The 23,638-nt window shown below is 46.3% G+C and overlaps 1 protein-coding gene across 1 annotated transcript in view; it reads right to left on the bottom strand.

The window, feature by feature from the left end:
• Nucleotides 1-263: 263 nt before the first annotated feature.
• The window catches only part of Acaa2 (acetyl-CoA acyltransferase 2), a 28,108-nt gene continuing 4,733 nt past the window's right edge, over nt 264-23,638 (bottom strand). Inside the window, exons 2-10 of the mRNA NM_130433.2 lie at nt 22,794-22,960; nt 17,001-17,129; nt 16,099-16,215; nt 14,295-14,442; nt 10,882-11,057; nt 10,212-10,341; nt 5,421-5,491; nt 2,116-2,270; nt 264-609 (exon numbers count right to left, since the gene is read on the bottom strand). Coding sequence (NP_569117.2) covers nt 525-609; nt 2,116-2,270; nt 5,421-5,491; nt 10,212-10,341; nt 10,882-11,057; nt 14,295-14,442; nt 16,099-16,215; nt 17,001-17,129; nt 22,794-22,960 — 1,178 coding nt within the window. The 3' untranslated portion in view covers nt 264-524. The remainder of the gene's footprint in view (nt 610-2,115; nt 2,271-5,420; nt 5,492-10,211; nt 10,342-10,881; nt 11,058-14,294; nt 14,443-16,098; nt 16,216-17,000; nt 17,130-22,793; nt 22,961-23,638) is intronic.

The raw sequence follows: 23,638 nt of genomic DNA, 5'->3' as shown, positions 1-23,638 counted from the left end.
TCAGCTCCGGGAGACCTGGTGCCCTCTTCTGGTCTTCGTGAGTACCTGCACATATACGTCCATACATGGGGACACACGCCCATAAAAATAACACATTTTAAGAATGGAAACAGTTTCAGCGGTTCAAGCAAGACTTCTGACGGTGGACAGTGATGCTACTGGCACAGTCCTGTCAATGTCCTCAATACCACCAAAGTGCAGGCTTAAAATGGGCACAATGAGACATTTTACGTAATTAAACAAAACAAAACAAAAGATTAGCTGGAGTTAAGGCAACATTTATTCAGTTTGTAATTTCACCATGTAAGGCATACAGTGGTGGCTGCTGACAATGACACCAGTAGGTATCTCTAAAGGCCTCTGATGGCTGGTCTTTTTATTCTAACACGCTAGGCAGGTATGAAGTAGACAGAACCCATCAAGGCTTGGTCAAATGCATTTACTGTCACAGCAGGGCTGACTCAAAGGTCGCCTGTGTTCCGTAGCCTGGCCAAGTGAGGGTGGGTAGGATGCTTGCAATCCCTTCAGGCTGTGTTCTGGATGATCAGGGAGATGCCTTGGCCACCTCCAATGCAAGCTGATCCCACTGCGTATTTTCCACCTCGACGCCTAAGAAAGAACAAAATGATCGTTAAGGGGATGGGGTCAGAGGTGGGGGTGGGCAGTAAAATGGTTCGGCGGGTAAAGGAACTTTCCACCAAGCCTAATGACTTAGTTCAATCCCTAGAACCCACGGGGTGGAAGAGGAGAGCTATTTCCCTGCAAGCTATCTTCTGACCTACACACACACACACACACACACACACACACACACACACACACACCCCAAAACTCACTATAAAAAGTTAGATTAATTAATTGAACAGTATTAATATTCATTCTTAACTAGCTCATCTTCCAAGTCCCTTCCTCAACCCTTAATTTTGGTTTCCTCTTACAATACATGAAAGAACTCAGAAAGCATAATATGCCTACTGAAAAATGACAAAAAGTAACCCATGGGAGAGAGTGGGGGCAGGGGCTGGGGTCAGAGGAAAGGAAACACGGCAGGAGGTCAGTTACATCAATGGGGGTGGTGAGGGGGAAGGTTGAGGGGGGAGGAGGAGGCAATACTGTGTTGACTTGCACGATTTCAGACTCCCCGTGTCACTCTAGAGTAAACATAACAACTGTAGGTTGTCTGCTGAAGGAGCTGGTAATTAAGAAAGGGATCCTGTCCCATTCATAAGAATTAGTCCATCTGGTTTCATTCCTCAGCCTTGACCTATGACCTTGAGAATTATCTGAGCGTTACTTTTCATTTTAGTCACCGATTGCCATCCAATGGTTACTCAGTGACGGGAGCCCCTCCCCCCCGCCCCCCAACCAGCTCTGCCTAACAGGCTGAAGCCAGGTTGTAGTTTCACACAGTCCACTCACTTTCAACGCTGAACAGAACTAAATGGCCCGAAATGTACAAAAGCCAAGAGCTTTTCTACCCAAGTAGAAAATCAGCTTGCAGAGATGTCTGGTTGGCTCAGGTTTCTTAAACAACGGCGTCTAGACCTGCACCTCCTCAGTATTTTGATTCTCTAAGTAAGTTTATCTTACTCTACTGCTGTAGACACTAAAATGCAGAGCCACAGTAGAGGGTCACCAGCGCCGGGGTGGCCCGTGTGAATGCTCACTGAGTACTTGTACAGTGCACACAGCGAACTCATAAATGCTGGGCCACCTGCGAACCGACCAGCTCATCTGCGATGCCCACTGCCCAGTCTCCTATATCAGAACCAATGCAGGGATATGAAGAACGAAATAGGAGGGACCGTGCTGAGAAATCTAAACTTGCATGTTGTTATTTAAAAGAACGCCAAATCTGGGGCCTGGAGAGATGGCTCAGTGGTTAAGACCACCAGCTCCTCTTCCAGAGGACCTGGGTTCCATTCCCAGCATCCACACGGCAGCTCGAAGGCATCTGTAACTCCAGTCCCAGGGGATCCAGTTTCCTCTTCTGCACTGTGCAGCACCAATCACACACATGGTGCACATACATACATGTATGCAAAATACTCATATGCATAAAATAATACCCCCCACCCAGTGGTTATTTAAACTACAGTGATTTCTATCGAGTACCTTAACTCGTGAACCAGGTGTGCGGTGATTCTGGATCCAGATCCTCCCAGCGGGTGACCCAGGGCTATGGCACCTCCACTCACGTTGGTTTTACTGGGGTCGAGATCCAAGCTCTTCTGAACAGCCAAGAACTGAGGAGCAAATGCTTCATTCACCTTAGAACAGAGAGAGAACCCACAGAATCGTTAGTCACAAGCTAGTTTTTAACGAAAAGATCTCGTTGTGCTGATGGCCATCTCCTATCTCACCCTATCTAAATCAGCTCATGATGCTATTTGAATTTATCTTCAATCACTCCATATAAAGACTGCAGATCCTTCGAGGTGTGTGTGTGTGTGTGTGTGTGTGTGTGTGTGTTTGTGTGCGTGCGCACTCGCGCTCGCACAAGCATGCTGTAGTGTACATGAGAGAGAGCGTCTTAGGGTTTTATTGCTGTGAACAGACACCATGACCAATGCAAGTTCATAAAGGACAACATTTAATTGGGGCTGGCTTATAGGTTCAGAGGTTCAGTCCATTATCATCAAGGCGGGAACATGGCAGTGTCCAGGCAGGCATGGTGCTGGAGAAGCTGAGAGTTCTATATCTTTATCTGAAGGAAGCCAGGAACAAACTGAGCATCTTCAGGCAGCGAGGAGGAGGGCCTCGAAGCCCACCCCCACAGTGACACACCTACTCCAACAAGGCCACACCTCCTAGTAGTGCCACTCCCTGGGTCAAGCATATGCAAAACATCACAGAGAGCAAGCACACAAGGGCAGCTTTCATTAATATCGTGTCAACATAATCATGTTTAAGGTTAAATAGAATTATGTTCCTTTTGAAAACCATCTTGGGTTTAGGAATGAACACGGAGCTCTGTGATCAGTGGCACACGCCTCTAATTCTTGCAAACTGAGCCAGCCTGGGCTTTATAAGCAAAATGTACTTAAAAAAAAAAAGTTGTCTATTTCCTAAGGGATACTTCAGATCAAATGCATTTCTTAAAGCAAAGCTAACTGCAATACTCTTGGTACACACTAGAGGGCAGGCATGCATGCATGCATGCATGCATGCGTACGTACGTACGTACGTACGTACATACATACATACATACATACATACATAGAGAGCCCAGAGATTTTAGAGTTAGATGGAAGGCTCCATTCTCTGCTGGATCATTTATTAGAGTGATCACACACACACACACACACACACACACACACACACACACACACACACACATTTATACCTTGAAACTCCACCACAAAGTTCAAGTCATTTTCCAGGTTAAATAAAGTCATGGTTAGTAGGTGTCTCCGTGTTTTTCCTGACACACAGTGAGTAGGGTAAGTGGCTACTATTGTTATCTGGTGCTGAGAGAGCCCTCCTTGCAGGGAGACACTGATTGACAAGGATCCAAGGCCACAGCCTAGGGTGCAGGCGGAACTCAGTATTGTTCACAGGTTCACATTGCCAGCTGCCGGTGAGAACGGCTGGAATGAGTTCACAACATCACGTCTTCACGTGGTCCCTGCTCAGGAATTCTATAAGGAACTCCGCCAAGGAGGCGACCGTTACAGAGCTGGTTCAGATCAGTCTCAATCTCTTCCCTACTAGGCTTTTGTAGTCTCCCAATAGGGATGGCGTCTGATCCACCTTAGATCAATGTTATTCTTCTGTTTTGTACAGTGAATCACAAGGAGCTATGCTGGGCTCTATGTTGTAAAAGCAGACTTCAGAAGCCTGGGGAATAGTGGGGCGGCCTCTGTCCTGATTATAAGTCCAGGAATGAGCTCAAGCCACACAGCAGGAAGCTGTAGCATAGGGCTAAGTGTAACATCAGACACTTAGCGGGTGCTTGCTGATTGAAAAGGGTAATTAAACAGCCTCCTCGAGGCTTAGGGCTGAAAGTAACTGAGGATGGGAGAAACTCGTTTTTTTCCTAAAACCTGGTTTCTGGGGTGAGGCGTTATCACAGAGAAAACCATACATGTGCCTAATCCTCTAGTAATTTGAGATTCTCTTCATTGTTTGGTTTCTTAATGCTACATAGCACAAATGTAATTACCTCCAATTCTCAAATATTCCCCAAATAGCAAACATCGATTGCCCATGTTAAGAATTTCTTTATCACCCTCTTGATAATTAGTATTAATTTGGTGTGTTGTTTGTTTATTTGTTTGTTTGTTTGCTTTTGAGGTGGTTTCACTGTGTAGACTAGGCTGGCCTGGAACTTGCAGAGATCCACCTGTCTCAGCCTCTCCAGTGCTGAGATTAAGCTGGATCCCGTGTTTTAATTATGCTGAGTGCTAAGGTCTGTGTTCTGCTATCACCGTTTTTTAAATGGTACTCTTGGGGCGGGGGTGCAGTTCAGTATGGATCATCTATTTAGCATGTACGCTGAACTCACACACACACACACACACACACACACACACACACACCACACACACACACACACACACACACACACACCACACACACACACACACACACCACCACCACCACCACTGCACCGATACATTTAAATTTCCAGTGTTAAAATTATGGAAGGTGGATCCTAAGTCAAGCCATGACTATGGTGGAGAAGTCAAATAAATATCTGAGGAGCCCTGAATTTTGGGGGAAGGGCAGGTGACGTCTAGATTTGGCATTGTGTATTAATGCTTTTCTATTAGGTAAGTTATCCTGTCTACGGTTTCACACTTTAATCTTTACAACAGGGTGAAGGTTACTTATATTCCTACCACAGCACTCAGGCCACAGGCATACTGAAGCCAAACTGTGACAGTGTCCTGTGCAGTTTCAGGACTCTAGCAAGAGAGATCAGAGTGCTTGACTCACTCAGCGGTAAGGGAATCGGGACTGGGGAGATGGCTCGGTTCACACTGTGCAAGCTTAGAACCTTAATCAGCCCCCTGTAAAAAGGCTGGTGCAGCAGCGCATTTGTGCTACCCCAGCACTGGGGAGGTAGATACACACAGGAGCACCCCTGAGGCTGACCAGTTCATTCAAGTCAGTGAGCTCTGAGTTCAATGAGAGTCCTTGTCTCAAAGAGTAAGTTAGAAAGAGATAAAGACGCCCAACATCAACCCGTGCCTATACATGCACGCACATACATGCACACACTGGCATGTGTGCACAAGCACCCAGATGACCGAAAACAGGCAAACTACTTTAATACAGTTGGGAGGGCATACCAACCAACGTGCACGGTCAATGTGTATGTGGGCGAAGAACGTGGAAAACTTAACAGTTATTAAAACAGGGAGAGCTGCAAGACACCGAGCTGTGCCATGTATGCTGTAACAGAAAACACTCACGTCTATCAAATCCATGTCCTTAAGGCTCAGCCCAGCTTTCTTCAATGCTCCAGTGATGGCAGGGACTGGACCTGTATAAGAATAAAGGCGTCAGATAGAAATGCATGTCCTCTCGTTATGTCTAAGTCAGCTGTGTGGTGCATACGTGTAATCCCAGCCCTCAGGAGGCTGAGGTGGATGGCCCATGATATCAGCCTGTTTATGCAGTTGGAGCTTACCTCACAGAACAAAACACCTCTTATACTATACAAGGAAGAAGTGACCATAAATCAGGAATCGGACAAAGGTGAAAAACGGACCACAGTCGATTGTGCATAAGAGACCCACATGAGGCAGTCTACCTGGTTTTTGGACTTTGAGCTGCCTCAGGGGCCATATGCAGGATTTATAGTCATTGTAGATTATGGCTGGCCTCAGGTAGCCAGGCATACCAAGTGTTCTACGGTGGAAACTATAGCCATTCACCTGGAGCCTCAGCCCATTTGGATAAAAGGCAGGGCACACAGAGGCTGGAAGACAGCAAGGTTCAGGGCACTTTGGGAAAAGGTGTCCAAGGGAAGAACCATTTCCAACTCCAGTAATAGGCAGGGCAACCAGCCCAGAGCTCAAGAAATGCAAACTGACCTAACCAGGCCTCTGAAAGGAGCACCGGCTGGGCTCCTGGTCTGCTGGTCATTGGCGACAGGTTGATATTCTGTAAGTTTTAACAAGTCGGTGCTTTTCCCAAAAGGTAAGAATGTCTGGCTATTGATTTCCTTCTCTACTCATCCTTGGAGCAAGAAAGTGTAAGGACTAGTCGGAAAAGCTCTGCTTTGAGGTAAGACCAAGTCTACTTATCCACGAGTGTGATCTTCAGTTTACAACGCAGTTCCAAATAGAGCTGATGCAATAGACTCTAACTCCAGACTCTTTATGTGCCCAAGACATGAAAACGGGATGGGTAGGATTATGGTTAATACTGATTGACACGACACATCTAGAATCACCTAGGATACAACCCTGCGAGAGCTAAGGTTAGCCCCTGGGCGTGCTCATGAGAGATTATTTAGATCAGGGTAACTGGGGTGGGAAGACCCTCCTTAACTGTAGGTGACTCCATTCAACACGCTGGTGTCTTTACATGAAAAAGAGAAAGAGAACTAGCAGACATCATGTGACCTCAAGTCTCTGTCTTTACGGAGGACAGGAACAGAGAGGCAAAAATGAAGCCCTTTTCCTTCGAGTACTCCTTGATAATACCGTAATAGCGTTAAGTCAGGTGTTCTGTCGTAGCAAACGAGACAATTAGTAACAATACAGATGTTGGTTGGGCCATTGCTGTGGTCAACACACCTGACCACGTGCTTCTCCGGCCCTTGGAACTAGTTTTTCTTTTTTCTTTATTATTTTGTTTTGTTTGTTGTTTTTGTTTGTTTGTTTTTGATAATGTGGGAAGATTTGGAACTCTGTTCTGGGCTGGGGAAGCCACTGAGCATTGCAGACAGAGTTTAATGGACCTTCCTTGGTGGGGTCTGGGAGGCAGGCGTGCTGGAGCACCTATGGGAGATGTGGCTCCCATGGTTTCAGAATGGGACTTGGTAGAGCTGGGCTAGGAGCGGTAACTAACCCAGGTGTAAACAGTGAAGCATCCGTTACTGGCGTGCTGTGCGTGCTGTGCGATGCCTGTGGCTTTTCACCCCTAGAATGAGATACCAGGAACATCAAAGGTGAAAGGGCTGAGACGCCCTTCAGTGGAAAGGAACAGCTGGAGGTGTTGAGAGCATCCACTTCCCTGATCTGCCTCAGTTTACCCAGGCTGCTCGGAATCTGTGCATTCCCTAGGACATAACCAGGTCCTCGCCAGACCCTTCACGATTATTTACCGAGGCTCAGGAAGTCTTAGTGTTCTTAAACAAAAGACCTTACTTCTAGTTCTGGCTATTAACCATTGAAAGCTGTGGGACTTTCAGCTCTTCTCCAGTTTCAGAATTAAGACGTTCTGTGAGAGCTAGAGGGATGGCTGAGTGGCTGAGGGCTCCTGACCTGACCTCTGTCCTTTTAAATACTAAAACCGTTTATAAAAACGAAGTCAAGTAAAGTTAAAGCTGAAGTCTTTCCATTCAGCTCAGTAAGCTTCCAAATCCCTCCCATCCACCTCCACCCTGTCCTCCCCACGAACTCCATGAGCAGTGTGTTCCTACAGTGTTGTGTGTCCTTGAGACATTACTGTCCTCCCAAGTCCCGGCTCCTCCTTTGTCCTGGTTATAGCTGCTCTGCAGGGTTGTAAAAAGCGGTGCAGAACTGAGGACCCGCTGTCCTTACAGACCGGACTGCTAAGCCAGCCCTGCTAGCAGCTCAACGGCTCTCCCTGCTTCTCACTCGGATCCCACTACAGGACAGGCAAGCTTGAGGGCGGCACAGGTGACTCAGGCACCTGACCCCCAGAGACACTTGGCGCTCACTCAAGTAGTCAGGCCTGGGATTTGAAGCAAGGAAAAAACGTTTTCTTTGTTCGCCTGCTAGTGCTAAACCCTATTAAATGAGGTTAAACTGGAAAACAACTATAAAAAAGATTGAAACCGCAGAAATTGGTAGCTCATCAAAGTACCCAAGGGATCAGAAATCAAACCCAAAAACCTCGGATTCCAGACCTACTGAAACCGAATCCCCAGAGGCTGTGCGTGAGTTTTGGGGAGCACTTGGTATGGGAACAGTGCTGTGACCAGGATGTGACGTGATGATTTCAACCCATAGATGTTCCGGTTTTTAGGGCAAAACCTTTTTTTTCTGCTCTTATGTAACTTTAAATCCCATAACAGAAAAAAACAAAAAAAACAAACGAAAAAAAAAAAAAAAAACAAAAGAAAAACAAAAACCCAAACCCAAAACCAACCAAACAAAAACAACAACAACAACAAAAGCCATGTCTTTTAGCAGCATCAAAACATTCTGCAGTTGCTGACATAAACTTGATATACAATAAAAGATCAAAAGGTGTGCACATGCCAGCTGGCTGTGTGGGAAGGACTTGGCTGCAGCCCAACCGGGAGTTGCCTCAATCACGTGCACAGGATCTGCAGTTCCAACCTGGCAGCAGCACATTATCCTTCCTCTATCTTGGCTGTCAACTTAAGACCGAGCCAAGTAGTCAAAACAGGCCAGGCTCACAGAAAGCTCTGTGGTTCTGTCAAGAATCCGAAACCCATACCGAGGCAGGCTTTTGCTTAGGACCTAGAACCACGTGTGTGGGACGAAGCAAAGCCTTGGAGTCTTATGTCTGCAACCAGCAGTTAACTGGCTTGTTCCCTTAAAGGCAGCTCGCTGATGAGAAAAACTAAATTTCTCATCACTGGAGTCAGTGATGAAGGTGTTTGCTGTCAAAGCCCGGTGACTCCATTCGGATCTCCAGACTCGGCAGGGTAGAACGAGAGAGCAGACTTTCAAAAGCAGTTTTCTGACCTTGACATACGTGGTGTGTGTGTGTGTGTGTGTGTGTGTGTGTGTGTATGTATGTATATTGTCTGTGTGCACACCCACACTTGAGCACAACTGTACGTGGGTGCTTGAGCACTCATGAACACACACAGAGAGTAAATAAAAATGTAAAAAGTTTGCATTGCCTGAAGTTCTTAGTGTCTGTGAGTGTTTAGTCAAAGTGCTTTGCTGTATCTCATCTCATTTCCTTTCCTCTCCTCTCCCCTCCCCTCCCTTCTCTCTCTCTCTCTCTCTCTCTCTCTCTCTCTCACACACACACACACACACACACACACACACACTCCTTCCCTCCCGCCCTCCCTTCCCTCTCTCTCTGAGTTGGGGTCTTGCCATGTAGCCTTGGCTGGGATGGAGCTTGGAATCCTCCTGCCTCAGTTTCCTGAGAGCTGGAATTACATGTACCCCACCATGCTTCTGTGTGCTTTGTTCCACTTCTGATGAATAAGTAGCCTTGGCCTGTAACGTTCCAACGGTCCACCTCCCCTCCTGTTAGTGGCAGCCATCTGACGCCTGCCACGGTTCACGCTGCAGAGCCAGGGTGCACTGCCAGCTCAACTGTGACTTTCTGAGGCAGCCAGAGGCTCGTGCTCACTCGACCTTTCTGTGGTCTGGAACCACACAAGCCCTCCACCTTCTCATTTACCAGGAAGTCCCACTGGAGTCACAGGCTGGGAAGACGGAGAGTCACCAGTGTCTGTGGAGCTGTGACAATGGCTCCTGAGTAGTCTTCTCTGCTCCACCTCATGACTTCTTCACTGTGTGATTCTGATTCCGTCCTTTCCCGTGGGGCTGGGGACCAAACCTAAGCCTTACACGGGCTATGCAAGGGCTCTGCCACTGAGCTACAACTCCGGTTCCCTAATACTATTTTCTGTGGTGATTTTTACACTTTCTTTTTATAATTTTTAACTATGTGTCCATATGTGGTCTGTGGTGTGTGAGTGTGTGTATGAGTGAGTAAGTATGTGTGTATGTGTGTCTGCCCACAGAAGCCAGGAGAATCAGATTCTTCCAGAACCAGAATAACAGGCAATCATGAGCCACCTGGTATGGATTCTCTGCAAGAGCAGTGTGTACCCTCACCACACCTCACAGCCCCTCTTTGTGATGCCTTTAAATACCTCAGACAGACAGTATGCCTATGACGGTTTACATGGTCTTGTTTGTTTCTGTTGTGTGTAGGACAGTCCTTCATCAAGATGATCTGAGTGACTGGTCCCACCAGGGATCTTGATTTGGTTACTTTCCCAAGACTCTCGCTGCCCAAACTGACCTCCCTGCAGGAATACAACAGAGCAGTTCTCCCGAGAAACTTACCGATCCCCATGATAGCAGGGTCACATCCAGACACAAAGTAGCCCACGACTCTGGCCAGTGGTGTGAAGTTATGTTTTTTGACAGCATCTTCGCTGGCTATGATGACGACCCCAGCACCGTCAGACATGCCCTTAGAAACAGAAAGCAGGAGATTCGTCAGTTAAAGAAGCTGGCTGGTCAAGGTTTGAGCTGATGGTGAGTTGGCCACAGAGTAGAATGAGGGTAGGGGCTGTGCAGAAGAACCACTGACAAAGTAAAGGACACCACTGAAAACAGCGGGGGCTTCAGAGGTCACTTAAGCATGGGGTAAAACGTCCCCCAAGAGACCACAGAAAAGTATGCAGAAAAGGCAGGGTGGGAAGTCTGACACCAGATATGTGTAGATATAAAAAGACATCTGGTGAACTGGGATTGGTATGAAGCATTGAAAAGTGACGACGTAAGCCGGGCAGATTTCCTACCAATGTTCTGAAAAGGTGAAGAAATCAGATTATCAAAGTCCCTAGCTACAAGATCTTGTGTTAGACTATGAAAACTCAAATGAACAAAACACAAAAGCTCCCAGTACAGTTAAACAACTAAAGGCTAGGAGGCTTCTGGAAGCATCTAGACACATCTGGAAGAGACTTCCCAACCACTTGGATAGAGCACAAGCAGATGCGTGACACACCGAGGCGTTCCCTGCTGTGACTGTCCCCTCTTTCTTGAACACTGGCGGGAGCTTCTGCAGCTGCTCCAGGGTCGTTTGGGGCCGGGCGTGCTCATCCACTTGCATGGTCTGTTTGCCCTTCTTGGTCTTCACCTCAATGGGGGCCATCTCCTCATTAAAGTAGCCAGCCTCGTTAGCTGAAACAGTAAATGGTCGTCATCAGAGTGAGGTTCCAAAAGGACACCAGGAGATTGTGTCTGTCCACTTCTGATCTGTTCAGGGCCTCTTCAGTTCTTCCCTCCTTAGCAAACTGCTTTCTTACTGGAGGATCCTGGCCAGACCTTTGTGAAATTACCATTCAGTGTGTGTATGGGGTGGAGGCGTAGTGTGTGTATGTGTGTGGGGCGGGTGGTGGGGGTAGGGACATGATGTGTGTATGGGGTGGGGACATGGTGTGAGGGGGTTGGGGTGGGGACATAGTGTGTTGGAGGTAGAGGCATGGGGGTGTGGTGTAGGTGGGGGTAGGGACATTGTGTGTGTGTATGTGGGGTGGGGATGTGGTATGTAAAGTGGGAGTATAGTGAGTGGGAGTGTGGTGTATGTGTGGAGTGTGGGGGCACAGTGTGTGTGTGTGTGTGTGTGTGTGTGTGTGTGTGTGTGTGTGTGGTGAGGATGGTGTGTGAAGGTCAGAGAATATAGCCTCTGGTGCTGGGTCACTCTTCCCACATTGCTTAAGGCTAAGTCTCTCTCTTTGTTGTTTGCTGCTTTTGGGGGCCATATCGGGCCAGCTGGCCCATGAGCTTTTGGGAATTCTCCTGTCTCTGCCCCCCATCTTTCATTGGGAACATGAGGACTGTAGATGGCTCTACCACACTCAGTTTATGCAGGTTCTTGGGATTTGAACTCAAGTCCTCATGATTGCACAGCAAGCATTTTAATCATTGAGCCAATCTGGAGCTCCTACTTTAACTTATTATTATTATTATTTTTTTTTTTGGTTCTTTTTTTCGGAGCTGGGGACCAAACCCAGGGCCTTGCGCTTCCTAGGTAAGCGCTCTACCACTGAGCTAAATACCCAGCCCCTTAACTTATTATTATTATTGTTAAATGTTTTTCTTATGAGATGCTAGACTGACAGCTGTCTTAGCTATAGATGTAGTAGCGCTCACTAAATGCATTCAACTTTTTGGGAGGGGTGAAAAAAATAAGTAGTTAAACCATCATCAAGCTGTGTATGCCATCAAACACTTGATGGCTGAAACAGTGATATCCTGAAGAGATGGTAAGAGCTGTAATTGGTAAAATTATATGTAAAGCATCCTTCCTACTTTGGACCTCCATGATTAGAATGGACAGGAGGTCAGGAAAAAAAATACTACCTTTGTGTGTGTGTGTGTGTGTGTGTGTGTGTGTGTGTGTGTATGTATGTGTACGTGCGCATATGCATGTGATATGTGTATGTTTGTGAGTGTTATATGTGTTTGTGCATGTGTATGTATGGTATATGTGTGAGTGTGTTTGTGTGGTGTGTGTGTTATATCTGTGTTTGCAGAGACCTGAGGTATCCTGCTCTCACTATCTGCCTCGTCCCCTTAAGAGAGGGTTTCTCACTAACCACGAACCTTACTGTTCTACCTACATTGGCTGGCCAGCTGACTCCTAGCAGCCATCTGTTGCTTCCCAATGCTGGGGTGAGGCCATGATCAGCTTTTACATGGTTGCTGGGGATTCAAACTCAGGTCATTGTACTCACATAGCAACACCCTGACCCACTGAGCCACTGGCCAGCCCTCCACCTGAACTCTGAGATCACGTTTCAGTTGGAAAAACAGAAACTAAAAACCTTTCCTTTATCTGCCCTTACTTAGCTTGATTATTCCTTTTTGAGGAACAGGAAGGATAACCTTTATTATCTCTATTTTATAGGTGTTCTGTGAATAACTGAGGTCAGAAACCTCTATGACAGACTCAGAAGTCCCAGAGATGACTTGGTGCCCTCCGGGCCGGGAGCGCCTTAGAAATAACGGAAACTCTGATGAGCTGGATGAGCTCCATCCTACTCATTCCTCTGAATGGACCGACTTCATCCTCACCACATCAAAAACATCGCAAACACTGGATTATAGGAAGAATAGCTCAATTAGCTTCTTTTTCAGAGGCCTAACGAATCCCTTCAAGCTGTGATTGATAAGTCAACAGCCGTCCTGCTGCTCACTCTGGAGGGAAGTGTGTATCAGGAGGCTGTAGCGTGAGGGTCTTGGACTAATTGACCCTGGGTCAGTACAATGAGGAATGGGAGGAGGAGACATCTGAGGGTGCCCAGCCGGTCTTCCCCCAGCAGCTGATCCCCTCCCTACGATTAGGATCATGAGAAAGGCCAGCTATCTACTTCGGACGAGAATGGACTATAGTAGACCACTGTTTCTGCAATAAGGTAAGTCAGGAAACACACCACCTTTTTCCTTTCCTTGAGACACGGTCTTACTTTGCAGTCCTTGGATTGCCTAGAAATTGCTATGGAAACCAGGCTGGCCTGGAACTCTCAGAGTTCTGACTGCCTCTGCCTTTGGAGTGCTGGGATGTAAGGCATGGATTATTGTGCTACTTAATTTTGATATGACTTTACGGTTGGCAAACAAAACAGAACAATACCCCACCCCCTGAAAAGAAAATCCCCCAAACCTGCCTCCACTGCTGTACTAAGCAGTTCCCTCTGGTCGGGTGAATCAAATGCTGTTCTGTGTCCTATGGGAAACAGGACCAGTTCAGGGCAAAATCCCCACGCTTGGATTGGGCCAAGTGACATTCCACCTTCTTTCATTAGATTTACTTATTAATTTATTGCCTATGTGTGTGCGGCTATGTGAGTTTCTAGAAACCAAATGCCCGCACGTACCCGTGGAAGCCAAAGGGCATCAGATCCATAGGAAGCTGAGTTATGTGTAGTACTGAGTCTCCTGATATGGGTGCTGGGAACCAAGCCTGGGTCCTCTGCAAGAGCAGTAAGCATTCTCAATGGCTAAGCCCTCTTCAGCAGCCCCAAATGCCACTTAAAAATATTTAATTAAAAAATGTATGTGAATATGTCTTCCCTGCATGGATGTGTGACACACGTATGCTGTGCCCATGGAGGTCAGGAGAGGGACTGGATTCTGTGGACCTGGAGTTCCATGCAGCAGTGAGCCACCATGTGGGTGCTGGGGACCAGCATGAGTTCTCTGTGAGCACAGCCAGGGCTCTTAACTACTGACCCATCCCTTCAGCTCTCAATGCTCCCGTTAAAAGCGGTGCTAACTTATTTCAGAAGAGAAATTCCACATGACATTTTCGGTAACAGATAATTCTAAAACCTTGAGTTTTAAGAACACATTGATAATATGACCACTATACCCTTCGGGACAGAACCTCCCCAACGCCCTTGTTGCTATACCAACCGGCTTTCCACCTCTGCTGGGACTGCAGGGCGTATCTGTCGCAGTCTTCTCTGCTTATGTTGTATTTTGCAGCCAGGTTCTCTGCAGTCATCCCCATGGGGAGCTTCACGTGTTGATCCGTTAATCCTGCCCACAAAGTATCTTCCAGCTATAAGGACATCAGGCAGTGATGTGTTGTCTTTGGAAGGAACATGCCATTTCCTCAGATTTATAGAGCAGTCGCACTGATTATTCCCAACCCTATTTGATTCCGGGACACCAAGAAAAATCTACTATTTTAAAAAAACCCAATGTCTCACAAATAGCTGTATGTTTTTATGCTACTCTAAATTCAGAGCTGTAAGTATACAAGGGGAGATCCAGGAGTTTACTCCCCAGTCGCAAGTGACTCCTTTGGTGAGGAGCCCAACACGGGGCTCTTGGGGATTTTCTGCAGCCCCTTTAAGCAAACCGCTGTGTGGTCTGGAGGGAAGAGCAGTGTCCAGCTTTTCCAGCCCTGCCCGCCCTTCAGTGACAGGTGCGGGTGGCTCTGTTTGTTAATATTAGACTGAGAATACCAGAGACAGTCACTGAGGCATAGACGAGAGTGACAGGCATCACCTGGGAGTGATGTCCCCCTTGACGCTGCCCACACTCCCATGTTGCTGTCTTAGCAGAGAGTTTTTAAGTACATACAGTGTCTGAAATACCTGAGCTCTCTAAGGTCTCGTTTTCTTCGTTTCCAAAAGACCTTGTGAGACAGTGGGTGAACCTATTACAAGGTTCTCTTTCTACAAAACAACTCTTCATTTACATTATTTTTATCGTGTGCATTCGTGTGTGGTATGCGTCTTGTGTATGTGAGTGTGAGGAGGTGTGTGCACAAACAGAGGCCAGAAGAGGACTTCGGACGGCTTTCCCTACTGCCTTCTACTTTATGCCTTTAAGACAGGTCTCTCACTGAAGTGGGGGCTCTGTTTTAGCTAGGGGGGCTTGCCAGAGTATTCCAGGGATCTGCCTGTCTCCATTCCCCAACACCAGGTTAGAGATCAGTACAGCCACGCCCACCTTTGTATGTGGGTGCTGGGGACCTGGCCTCAGGTCCTCCTGTTTGCACAGCAGGCGCTCTTACTGAGCCGTCACCAGCCTCTGGATCATGCTGAGAAACAGAGGACGCCATTAGCCCTTTCCTGTGAGTAGGGCAATGCACTATCCTCCTTCCTCACAGATGCTGTTCCTACGGACAGCTCTCACCGGACAGCTCTCACGGGTGGTGGGTCAGGCTATTTTCTGGACAGTTGATCAAATAGATGTATGCACATGCAGCATTTTCTATAACGACGAAACCTAGTCAGCAGACACAGCCCCAGAAGCTGAACTCCCACAATCCACAGCAAAAGTCCTGTCACTAAGATCTCTCACGAATCTATTTCTCTTCTTCCTCCGCATTCCCTATGTTTTCTTTGACATGTGAAGTATAATCCTGTGTGGATTCAAACACTAAAACTAATGAGTTTTGATAGCCTGTAAATTTTAAACCATGCAAGTCTTGGTGGTATTCCATGAACAGAGCTGGGTTCAAGATTACTCTTTTCTCCCTTAAAAAGTTACGTTATTAAAATTATTTATATACATTGAAGAATTTATATAAATAGAAAATTATTTATATAAACATATAATTTAAGAAAGTTAAAGGTCCAGTTGGGGATTTAGCTCAGTGGTAGAGCGCTTGCCTAACAAGCGCAAGGCCCTGGGTTTGGTCCCCAGCTCCGAAAAAAAAAAAAAGAAAAAAAAAAAAAAAGAAAAGAAAGTTAAAGGTCCAAACCTTGAGATCTAACCCAAATTTGGTTCCGAAGCGCACATTTCTGACAGAGTAGGGGGACTGGCTCATGCTCTCGGTTCCTCCACATAAGACGACCTCAGCGTCTTTCGAGCAGATTTCCTGTTGAAAAGCAGACAACACAATTCCTTCTACTGTATCCAGAGTACGAGTTGAGAAATACGAAGACTTTATGAGTTAGTGGTGATTTAAACAAATACTGGGTCTTAATTTACAGTAACCTAAAAAGAAATGTATAACGCTGCTGAAGGGCTGATGTAAAAGAATCTACTTAAAGACACGGGCGGGTAGGGTGAACAGCCCTCCCTGCGTGTGCCGGAGTAGCATGCCTTACCTGTTTTGCCTATTCTTCGTCAGGGTCTCATTCTGTAGCTCACCTTGGCTGGGGATGGGTAGCAAGCCTTCACCTCAGCCTCCTAAACTCTGAGCCACACCCAGCTCTAAGTATAGTAATTCTTACTTTAGTAAGAATCTGGGAAACCCAGAGAGATGCTAATCTCTGGCTTAAACATACAATAAAGGGCACATCAATCTAAAAGTCACAAAAACTGCATGGGGGGGCAGTCTTAGTAATGGAACTGGTAAACTAGGAGACTCATAAAGAGATCCACTTCATTTTCCCACCTCTTTCTTTCTAACTCTCGGAAAAGATACAAGCAATGAACTTCCTGGAGGCTGGCACTGTGTTTAAAGTTAATTCTGGGAGGGCATGGAGCCTCTTTTAAAGTATGTTGCCACAGAGACCAGTGTGAAAATAGCTCACCCATTACACTATGTCTGGGTTAATTACCTGGAGGCACCGAGGAATCAAACTCCCTATCAAGGGGGAGCAGTTCTTCAAATAACTATCGGCCCACTCAGAGGGTAGGTAAGGAGGCTGTCCTTACCTGACATCCGCTCACGATGGACTGGAAACCAGAGCCACAGAGTCTGTTGAGGGTGAGGGCCCCAGTCTCCGTCGGGACTCCCACTCGTAAACCCACATGCCTTGCCAGGTACGCCGCATCTGAAGAGCTCTGGTCAGGACAAAGAATTCACTTCATAAGAAAGGCAGCAACAGCAATCGAAAACGACGAGGAAACAAAAAAGATGTGGAGATGCTTTTTTTTTTTTTTTTTGTAGCCAGTCTCGCCAGTGAGCTCCAGACACAGTGAGACTCTGGCTCAAAACATCAAGTGGAGGGATGACACCTCAATGTCAACCTCTGGTCTTGGGCAAACACATGCACACATGCACACATGCGTGTGCACACACACACACGCGCGTGTGCACATACACACACACGCGTACTCACACACAAGCCACATACACATGGGCAGTATATAATACCCTTTATTATTGGAAAGGATCAGATAAATTCAGTAACCCATGAAGGACTGGTCCACGGCAGTAAAGTGTTTGCTACATTATTCTTTTGTAGAGGTTTGAAATTTTTCCAAATTAAATTCAGCATATTTTGCACATTTATGGGTTAGTGGTTTAGAATGCTGGATGGAAGGGGAAGGAAATCGGAAGAGGGCATCAGTCAATGTGGTGACTATTTCATTGTTTAGGGGAAATCATCTGATTTTACAAACCAATGGCACTGAAGATTTTAGTCAGTGGGTATTCTTTTGTAGGTCTCTTAAAATATCTTATTGTATGTATTTACCTATTTATGAATAATGAGCTAGTTTATTTGAATATGTACATGTGTGTGATATATGTGTACGTGTGTGTGTGTCTTTGCACGTGTGGGTACACATGTGTATGTGCACGTGTGTACTCGTGAAGGGACCAGAAGTTGACGAAGGGTATCTTTTGCCATCCATGTCCACCTTATCTGCTGTGGTAGCTTCTATTTCCTCAGAGCTCACTGACTTGGTTAGTCTAAGCAGCCAGTTTGCTCAGGGGAGCCTGCCTCTGCCTCCCAGGACCTGAGCAGGCCACCACACTCGCCTAGCATTCTCATAAGCTTCTGGGGATCCAAATTCTGGCAGGCACTTTACCCACCGAGCCATGTCTCTAGATCCTAAATGAGTAATTTTTACAAAAGAAAAACACATGTAGTGATTTGAGGCACTAGGAAGTAGGCTGGGCTGCAAGTAGGGAGACCTGGGCTGGACTGGGGACACTACAGTTTCTGGGCAGCACGGGCTTCGGTGTGGCCACACCTGTGTCCTTCAGGTGGGAGGAGTCATCTGCAAATGGATTTTGCATGTCTTTTGTAGAGGCAGGGGCAGCGCAATTTGGATTATCCAAATAGACTAACTGAGTCCGGCTGAACGAAGACTAATTCTTCAGACCTTTACAATGTATCAATATATTCCTCCCTCTGCGTGCTCTCTGTGGCTCTCCTGCACGAGGCACCCAAACCAGGCACTTACTTTCGCTGCTGTTTCCCTGAGACTCACTTTCCTTTTCGTTTTCTCTTCTCCGCGGGCCCTTACAGACTGACTCTGAAGCCAGTTTTAACCCTGAGACACTTAGGAGAGTAGAAAAGCTTGTTGTAAGAGGAAGAACACAGAACCAGGCATTTGAAAACTAGCATCCTGAGTATGATTGTGCTCGACTGCCTTGACAAAGTAATGAAGCCAGAGGAAGGAGCTGGGCTTGGTGGTACATGCCTATACTCAGTAGGTTACGCAGGGGCTTGAGGCAGGAGGATTGCAAGTTCAAGGCTAGGCTGGGCTACACAGCAATGTAAGGCCAGCCTGGGTAGCTCAGTGAGATCTCGTCTCAGTATAAATAGTGATTAGTGCTCTGAGGGCGCTGTAGCCCGGCAGTGGAGTGCTTGCCTAGCACACAGGAGTCCTGAGTTCTCGCTCTAATATATGGAAAAAAATATTGATTTTAGGAACAGAAGCTCAAACACAACAGAACTGATACTATTGATTACTGGTGCTCCTTATCAATGAAGCTGATATCACTTGTCACTGATCGTGTTCATTACTGATGCTATTAGTGAAACTGACACTATTTGTCAGTGAAGCTGATCCTACTTGTTGTGACTTTCTAGAAACATGTGAGAGATTCCACCAATGCTGGGGGACAACAGTAGCGTTTTAGAAGGAATACATCTCCCTAAAGTAAATTCCAGGAAAACCAAATGTAGCCATTTCCAACTTTGTCTGCTCTGGCATTTTCTTCAGTCATCAGCAAAATCTCTTGCCCCACCACCAAAATAGAAAGGAAGGGGGTCTAATATTAAGGATTAATTATTATTGTCTTAGGGTTTTATTGCTGTGAGGAGACATCATGACCACAGCAACTCTTATAAAGGAAAACATTTAACTGGGGCTGGCTTCCAGTCTGGAGGTTTAGTCCATAGCCCACGGAGGGGAGTAGGGTGGTGTAGGCAGAGTCGGTGCTGAAGCCCTGACCGAGAGTTTTACATGTGGATCTGCAGGCAGCAGGAAGAGAATGCTGTGCAGGGCATGGCTTGAGCAGGGCGTGGCTTGAGCGTCTGATCTCAAAGCCCACCCCAGTGACACATTTCCTCCAACAGAGCCTGCTATCGGAGAAGGGCACTCCTTATGAGCCAAGCATTCAAACACACAAGTCTATGGGCCAATCCTATTCAAACCACCACAATCAATAAAATAGGTTAGTCTCAGCAGGCAAATAGAAAACTGTTGCTGTAAAAATATAAAAGAGATAATGCTGACTTTTATCCCCCACTAGATCCAGTACCGCAGCGCCCCAAGATATCTGCTGGACATCTTGCCAGAAGCACACATTCGATTTCCGTGGCGGCCCAGTGTCTCTAGCCGCTGCACACTCTCTTACACTTAAATCGCTACATGAAAGAACACACAACACAATAACCTTTGATCTAATTGATAAGATGTAACTGCCCACCTAAACATACAAAACCCTGCACACATCCATCCCTTAAGAACTTTCATAACAACCTGTAAAGGTGCAGCGTGGAATCTTTTTTTTTTTTTTTAATTTTTTAAATTTTTTTTTTCCGGAGCTGGGGACCGAACCCAGGGCCTTGTGCTTGCTAGGCAAACGCTCTACCACTGAGCTAAATCCCCAACCCCTACAGCGTGGAATCTTAACATCAGCTTCCATGCTGTCTCCTGGCTACTCTCTGTCTCCTCCTCCCTCCTCCTCTTCCCTCAAACTTTTGTCCCACCCATCCTTCCTTCTTGTCCAATGACAGGCCTCGTTCTATCCTGTACCAGCTGTCATCTGTATTTTACAAATTAAGTGGGGAGAAGGTTCTGATGAAGTCACCTGAGTCCTGAGTAGTGACAAGGCATTGGTCCTTGGGGCAGCGGAATTAGCATCAAGATACAGATAACCCCAGGGCAAACCACAACATAAAATGACAGTACTTTTCCTGCCTCTGAAGATACACAATAATGACTGACAGAACGGAGGTTAAGTTACAGCCTCCTGCCTTTCTGTGTCCACCACTGTTCTCTTTGATTCGGTAGAGCTCACATCGCTGGCATCTGATAGGGTTTAGCATGACATGCCTCTGTAAGCTTGTGGGCCAAAAGCTATTCTCTGAGTGGAAATCTTAGGAGGTGGGGTCTGGCTGGAGGAAGTCAGTTACTTTTCCACTTCCATTTCCTCTTTCACTTCCTGGCTCCCATGAGGTGAGCAGTGTTCCCTTGACACTTCCCTGAAGCCATAGTCTTGAAAGCAGAAAGCAGTGGAGTCAACTTAGTATAGACTGCAACTTTTGAAACTATGATCCAAAAGATGTCCTTCTACAGTCGGGCACGATGGTCCATGCTTTCAATCCCAGCAGAAGAGGCAGATCTCTGTGAGTCTGAGGACAGCCTATTCTACATGTGAGTTCCAGGATAACCAGAGCTAAGTTAAGAGAAAATGCTGTCTTTAAAAAAAAAAAAATTAAAAAAGAAAGAAATAAAAGAAATCCTTCCCCCTCTAAATTGTTTTGCTCAGATATTGGTCTAGATGGTTGAGCATCTTAGAAACACACAGAATGTTATACACAGGCTCATGAGTGGTTACACACACACACACACACACACACACACAACATCTTTTGTGTTAAATTACAATTTCTTTGGTCTACTTTGGATGCCTTACCTAAATATAACAACTAAACTATTTTTACTGTGGTGGTTTAAATGAAAATGAAGGGGCACAATTAGAAGGTGTGGCCTTGTAGGAGTAGGTGTAGTCTTGTTGGAGTAGGTGTGGCCTTGTAGGAGTGGTTGTGGCCTTGTAGGAGTAGGTGTGGCCTTGTAGGAATAGGTGTGGCCTTTGTAGGAATAGGTGTGGCCTTGTAGGAATAGGTGTGGCCTTGTAGGAGTAGGTGTGGCCTTGTAGGAGTAGGTGTGGTCTTGTAGGAGTAGGTGTGGTCTTGTAGGAGTAGGTGTGGTCTTGTAGGAGTAGGTGTGGCCTTGTAGGAGTAGGTGTGGCCTTGTAGGAGTAGGTGCAGTCTTGATGGAGGAGGTGTGTCACTGGGCATGGGCTCTGAAGTTTCAAGTGCTCAAGCCAGGCCCACTGTCACTTTCTTCCTGCTGCTTGCTAATCTGGATGTAGATCTCTCAGCTGCCTCTCCATCACCATGTCCACCTGCATAATACCATGCTTCCTGCCGTGACAAAAATGGACTAAATCTCTGAGCCTCAATGAAATGTTTTCCTTTATAAGAGATGTGGTCACGGTGTCTCTTCACATGATGTCTCTAAGACACTAGGCAATCAGTAAATGACTGTATTCTTTGAAGGAACACACAGCTTTCCATCATCGTCATAGGGATATTCTATTCTGTAGACCACACACGCCAAGGTAGAGAGTAAGGAGGTTGCTCATTTTCCATAAGAATTCGTGACTAAAAGGTATAGGTGAGCTGTAATTTGGATCTAAAATGTTCCCCAAGGGGTTTCTATGGGAGTCCTGGTCCCTGACTGTTGGTACTCATCAGGGGTGAGTTCTTTAGGAGGCTGGCCCCAAGGAGAAAAAACTAGTCACAGGAGACCAGAAAGTAGAGTAGAGCCCTGGCCCTCTATCTCTCTTTGCTTCCTGGCTACCAAGGTAAAACAGGCCTCCCCCAGGATGCACTGCTCTCAGATATGTTTTGTGGCCACCAGCTGAAAACAAGAGAGGCAAGTGTATGGACATAAACCTCTGACACCAGGAATCAAAACAGACCCTCTCTCCTCTGACATTAACATCTCAGGCATTTCTCCTTCAGAGACAGGAAGCTGACTGGCACACCTCCTTAAGCAACACATAGAGAAAGCTAACTTATTTCTCCCAAGTCTATTGAATCTGCTTTTTAAGAAGCAGTGGGGCCAGGAAGATGCCGGAGAGATTAGGGGGACTTGCTGTTCTGCTAGAGAACCTGGGTTTAGTTTCCAGACACCCAGGGTGGCTCACAACTGTGTTGAACTCCTGTTCCCAGGAATCTGATGCCCTCTCCTGACTTCAAGGGCCACAAGATGCACATGTTGTATACATACATACATACAGGAAAACAAACACACACAAAATAAGAAATAAAATAAAAAGAAGCGTTGAAATGCATTCCAGGTTGAACAGAACACATGCTGCTCAGAGTTAAGTCTGCCTTTACTCTTAGAGTCAGAGTCACAAGGTCACAAATTCCAAACACCGGTAACTATTGCACTCATCCTGATGACACAGAAAGGGAATTGTTTTCAGAAACAGATCAAAGCAATAAACGTGAACCCACCCTCCCCACTAACCTGCATGACATTGCCCACGATGACACTATCGATGGTTTCCGGTGGAACTTTGCCAGCAGACAGGGCAGCCCTGGCAGCAAATTCAGTTAAGTCAGTGGCAGTGAAGTCCTTGAGAAGACCCCCATAAGCTCCAAAGGGTGTTCGCTTCGCAGCAACGATAAACACACCTAATGTACCAAAGAGAGATGTGCAAGCAGTCACAAGTTAACCAGCACCCCTAATAGGCTGTAAGTTATCTTTTCCATGAAATTGCATGGTAAACGGTATGTTCCAATTGGATAACTGATGATCTTTGTCATTCAATAGTGCATAGAACCAGTCACTCACACAGAAAGAGTATCCTACTATCCTAAGTGCAGGTCCAAGAGTTACATTGTAACATTCCCCTTAGATAACATTCTTACTCTGTTTACCCTTCTAGAAACATCTGCCAACTGAAATGCCTTTCTGCCTGCTGCTCCAAATGATCTCTGAACTAGAGGGCACATACCCTAGAAAGTCCCTGAAAGTTGTCTGAGGTTCACGGCTCACCTCATAAGAACTTCTGGGACATTCTAGTCAAAAGGCTCTTTCTAACGTTTGCTAGGGAACTTTCAATAAGAAGGGATATGCCAAAGTAAAGCAGAAGGCCTGTAGACGCATAATAAAACGTATGGCTGTTCTTCATGCTGAGCTGACTTGGATCAGCCACTAACCCCAGTTCTATCCAAATGCATCTTAAGAGAGACAGATCTATGAGTTCTAGAATATATAGTGTGCTGAACGACTTACATATGTCACTGCTTCTGGGCTCACAGGGTGACTTCAAATGACAAGTATCCAAAACCCAGAAGTGTAATTTTTGC

The sequence above is a fragment of the Rattus norvegicus genome, chromosome 18 (assembly GCF_036323735.1).
Source record: "Rattus norvegicus strain BN/NHsdMcwi chromosome 18, GRCr8, whole genome shotgun sequence".
NCBI classification, from domain to species: domain Eukaryota; kingdom Metazoa; phylum Chordata; class Mammalia; order Rodentia; family Muridae; genus Rattus; species Rattus norvegicus.
Note: the sequence above shows the minus strand (reverse complement) of the source record. Positions and strands in the feature narration are given on the sequence as shown.